Genomic DNA, 4,918 nt, shown 5'->3' with positions numbered 1-4,918 from the left:
TTTATTATAAAACAAAATCAAATTCCTCTTAATTTAATCATCAGTTAGACTACACAAAACCCTACACTCTTACACCGCGCCTTCTCACTCCCCCACTCTTTCCGCCGAGTGCGTCATAATAGGATTTGAATTTTAAGTCAGGAAGTTGATATAAAAGCACTGACAGATAAGTAAAGTACAGCTCTCTCCGTTTCCGATAATTTAGGATTTGTTTTTTTCCTTTCGCAAAGCAGGAAAAATCTTTCGCTCTCTTTTGAAATATTTTGGGCTTGTTTTCTTCTTGGCAAGCATTCAAGAATTCCAGTGTTTTCTTCATGGCAGATGTGTGGATGTATGAACCACGGGAAGAGAATAATATTGGAGAAGACAAGGACGCAGACCCACATAGGGAGATTTTTGGGTGGTTGAAAGACAAACCCATAGTTGATCTTAGCCATATGGAACTTACTAACTTTGGTTATGATCCAGGTTTTTTCCCTGCCCAAATGCCCGCGGAGAAGAAGAAAATGCCTCAGAGACACCCATCAGATTCAACTTCAGGTAATCTCTGATCATATTTTGTTAGAATTTCTACTTTGTTAACTGGGTATGTTGTAGGTGTGATGTTTTAGCCGGGTAAGATTAGGGTATAAAGGAAAAATAACAAGTTTCTTTTGATGCGGGTTAGTTAAAGAGAAATAAGATTATATCAGTGGGTTTTGGAAATGGTGTTTAGATATCATGAATAGCTTCTCCACCTCGTCGTTGACAAAATGCCCATCTGTTCTAATGGGCCAAATAACAATATGGGGATTTAGGGTTTTGAGGAGTATAGTGATTGAAGTTTTCAATATATGAGTCGATTGCTTTTATTGCAGGTTTTGGTTATGGAAACCAGATGAATGCGGCGACAGTTATGGGCCAGCACATGACCAGTATGGATACTAATAATAGTATCAACAGCATAATGAATACAGACTCTTTGTTTGGTACATCCTCAGAGATGGAGGCAAGCCTTTATCTTAACAATGGACCTGATTTTGGTATTGAGTCAAGGGAAGCAATGAAGAAAATCCAGGTGGAGCCATTAAAATATAACCATCCCATGATATCTTGCAACCCTAACATCGATGACAGTTGTTTTTTGCAAGACACCAGTTTTTTCAACAACATCAATTGGAATTGGAACTGGAATAGCAGGAGGTCATTCACCAACCCTAATGGTCTAAATACCCATTTGTACCCAGTTAAAGATAGGGTTCCTCCTCCTTTTCAAGTCAAGGTTGAGGAAAATCTTAATATTGTTGCAGATGTTAAATCTAAAGAGAATCCTTTGAGTTTTATGACCTATGATAATGGCTTTGCTGGATGCTCTAGGGTTGTGAAGAAGAAAAGAAATGTGCCTAGGGTTAGGAAAAATAGTGGTTCCAGCTCAACCCAATGTTTTTTCCAAAGTTTTTTTCAAAGTTGGAAACCAGGTTTTCAAACTGCTGAGAGTCCCACTTCTCCAATGTTAGTGGCATCAGATGCAATGGACAATATTGTTGCCAAGAATGGGTGTATTGGTGATGAATCAGGTTCATCCAGACCTTTCAAAAGGCATAAAAGTCTTTATCGTCCAGCTGTTGAAGACCCAGATCAGAAGAAGGTTAGTAGTTGTATCATTAGTTCTTGATGAATATCACTTTGGAAAGTCTATTGATTTCCATTCATGAAATATGTGTGTATAATGGTAGATAATCTCTTTTCTTTTTCCAGCATTAATATTTGTTAGGGCAGTTTATGTTTAACCTAGAACGCTCGCAATCAGTGATTAGAATATAAGCTGTTAATCTGATCCGCTTAATACTTAGAGGCCTGCCATAGGATCAATGGAATTGCACATTTTAAATACAGCTAATGCCCTTGTATTGAACATACCAAATATAGACATTGCTTTATTATCTTTATTGCATACTTGATATGTTAATTGTGTTGATTCAAACTCAATATGTATGATACTTTGTTTTAGCTTTCTAACTTTTTGAAAGACAAATTTATCAACAATTAATTTCTGAATTCAATTATATATACATTTATGTCAATAAATTTGTAATTACTCTTATCAGTGATGGATTTCATAAGCTGATCTAAAACTATATATATATATATATATATATATATATATATATATATATATATATATATATATATATATATATATATATATATATATATATATATATGAACAATTGAGTCTCTGAACTCCTGCTTTAGTTTCCATGAATTACAAGGCTCCAATGTGTAGAAATTATACTAATTTTAGTTTATATACCATAGTTACCATTCTGATACACCAGAGGTCCCAATCTTCTAAAAATAGGACCTGATTTATAGCTGTGAACCCTCAACTCCCAAAATTAGCTTTACTTTCTCTTAAGAAATACCATCCCTACTACTATGCCTCTGGAACTTGTTAACAAAATGTTCTAACTCAAAAGAACCTCAAAAATTTTATAAAGATTAGATGTGGCAGCAACATGTTTATAGTGGTAGATCTCGTTATGATTGTATTGCAAACAGGACGAATTCACTGGGAATATTGAAACAAAACACACAATGGAAATTGTAGCTTATTTCATGAAATCCTAATTAATTATGGTTTCATAATTTCTTCATGGCTTTCATTTTTCAGGAGCTCCAAATCAAGAATGTCAAGTTTCTTTTACAGAAGGAGCTACGAAATAGTGATGTAGGGTCTTTGGGAAGAATTGTTCTTCCTAAGGTTGGTATCAACTTCTAATTTGTGTATCTACGAAACTTTGACAAAATACTTGGATTCAAATTAATCAGAAAAGCAGCTATCTAATGTTTTTGAAATATGTTCTTTAGAAAGAAGCAGAAGCAAAGCTGCCAACTTTGATTGCGAAAGAGGGAATCCAAATATGCATGGAAGATATGCATTTTCCTAATAAACAGTGGACTTTCAAATACAAGTAAGCTAGTAATTATTTAAATTTAGTTAATTTATTTTCAGACATACGGTGACAAAATTGTAAGTTTTTTTAACTACATATCTAGACCTTACTTATTCTTTGACTTGTAGGTTTTGGCCAAACAATAAGAGTCGGATGTACGTCATGGAAAACACAGGTTAATATTGACATATATCATTTTATCATAATGATTAGAAGTCTTTCTCTATATGCTTATTATTACTACGAGTTATGAGCCTTTTTATATGTTTGAATATAAATCTTTATTTGCAGGAGATTTTGTTAGAGCACATCGTCTTCAAGTTGGAGATTTTATCATGCTCTACAAAGATGAGGTCAATAGGAAATATGTGAGTAAATATATATTATGTTATCAGTTAACAAATTAATTTTAGTATCAGTCTTTTCTAATCTTATGGTGTACAGTTTAATGTAATGATTAAATACTTTTTAGCAAGAAGTATAGTTTATCATATGTGTTTATGCAGATAATAAGAGCAAAGAAGAGTCCAAATCATTTAACATCTAGAAGTTTAGGTGATATGAGTGGTATATATGGATCTTGTACATTGTTAGATGATGGCAGTATTCGTCAATCAGGAAGTGAGAAAGAGAACAAAGTAAGTAGCAGATCACCAAATCCAAGTGCGGATAACATCTCTCTGGATGAGACCACATATAGTCTATCTATAGGGAAAACTTTTGAAGATCTTTTTTCAGAAGACCTGAACTTTTTTCTAACCGATTTTGTAGGATACTTTAAAATGGAATCCATTCCTAGCTTTGGACATGATGAGAACTTTCCTTAAGAATATTTTGTAGATTAGGTGATGTAAATATCATATTTTTTCAAAAGAGTATGTGACGTTTTCATCATAGTCACAATTTTGTAAATAGTATGACAAACTGTATATGCAGTACAGTGTTGCTAATGTAATATAAACTGTCAATTCATTTTAAGCCAAATAATTCTAAAAAGCTTTCTGGGATCCTATTAATGTGCTTTTGGAACAAATATTCTAATTTGCATAAATTTCAAAAGTATTGCATTGTTTTAGATTTTATTAGGAAAGCGGATGCTATAGATTTTAATTTTGTTAGAATAATGTATTATAGTCTACATATTTATTTATGGTACATGTTATGTTTTATTTTGTTTTGTTTACATGAATTTGTATCACTTTCTAAAATCATATAAAAATATTTATAAATTAATTATTTTCTCAAGTGAAAATAATTTATTCAATAGTTTATATCTTTTATTTCATATATTAAAATTGAGTCAGGTTTTAATCTTAAGATGAATGGTTGTAATAGATGTCCATAGTAAGTACAATTAAATTCATTTCACATGCTAAAGTAATAGTCTATTTATAACTCAAAATATGAAGTATATATAAATTCATTTCACTTACTAAAGTAATTGTCTATATATAACTCAAAATATGAAGTACATATTTTCAAAGGTAATGATTTTTTTACTATACAAAAGAGCATTTCTTCTCGTTTTCAAATTTAATAAAATCTTTGCCTATGAAATGCTGAATGAAATGGTGGATATATTTTATTTGGATGAAGAGTGATATTTATATTCACATTTTTACAAACACTAATTCTTAAAAAAGAATCTAATGTCATAACACATTGCTAGGTATACTTTCAATCTAATAACTAGATTAAAAATATTACTTTTAAAATAAACAAGTGCCACTTAGTGGTTTCTATCTATTGTTAATAAGTAGTTTTGAATTATATTGTAGAAAATAATTTGAATTGTAAGTGATAAATTATATTAGAAAATGTTGTAATGTATATTTAATTATATTTGAATATATTAAATTATATTATTATAGTATATTAAAAAAATTAAACTTCATAAATATTGAATTTGTGAAAAAAAAGTCTAATAAAAATATAATGATAAAAAACAAAATAAATATTGCTAAAATTTATTTCTATTTTTT

The 4,918-nt window shown here is 30.6% G+C and overlaps 1 protein-coding gene across 1 annotated transcript; it reads left to right on the top strand.

Annotated features, from left to right (window-relative positions):
- The first annotated feature begins 218 nt into the window (after nt 1-218).
- On the top strand, nt 219-3,365 carry LOC149546212 (uncharacterized). Its single transcript, XM_089793908.1, has 6 exons — nt 219-540; nt 858-1,627; nt 2,654-2,743; nt 2,851-2,954; nt 3,065-3,111; nt 3,228-3,365. Exons 1-6 carry the CDS (start codon nt 315-317, stop codon nt 3,341-3,343), a joined length of 1,353 nt encoding a protein of 450 aa, XP_089650034.1. The 5' UTR covers nt 219-314; the 3' UTR covers nt 3,344-3,365.
- Nucleotides 3,366-4,918: the final 1,553 nt, after the last annotated feature.

The sequence above is a fragment of the Cupressus sempervirens genome, chromosome 7, assembly GCF_028749045.1.
Source record: "Cupressus sempervirens isolate cs-2001-9-10 chromosome 7, ASM2874904v1, whole genome shotgun sequence".
NCBI lineage: Eukaryota > Viridiplantae > Streptophyta > Pinopsida > Cupressales > Cupressaceae > Cupressus > Cupressus sempervirens.
Note: the sequence above shows the minus strand (reverse complement) of the source record. Positions and strands in the feature narration are given on the sequence as shown.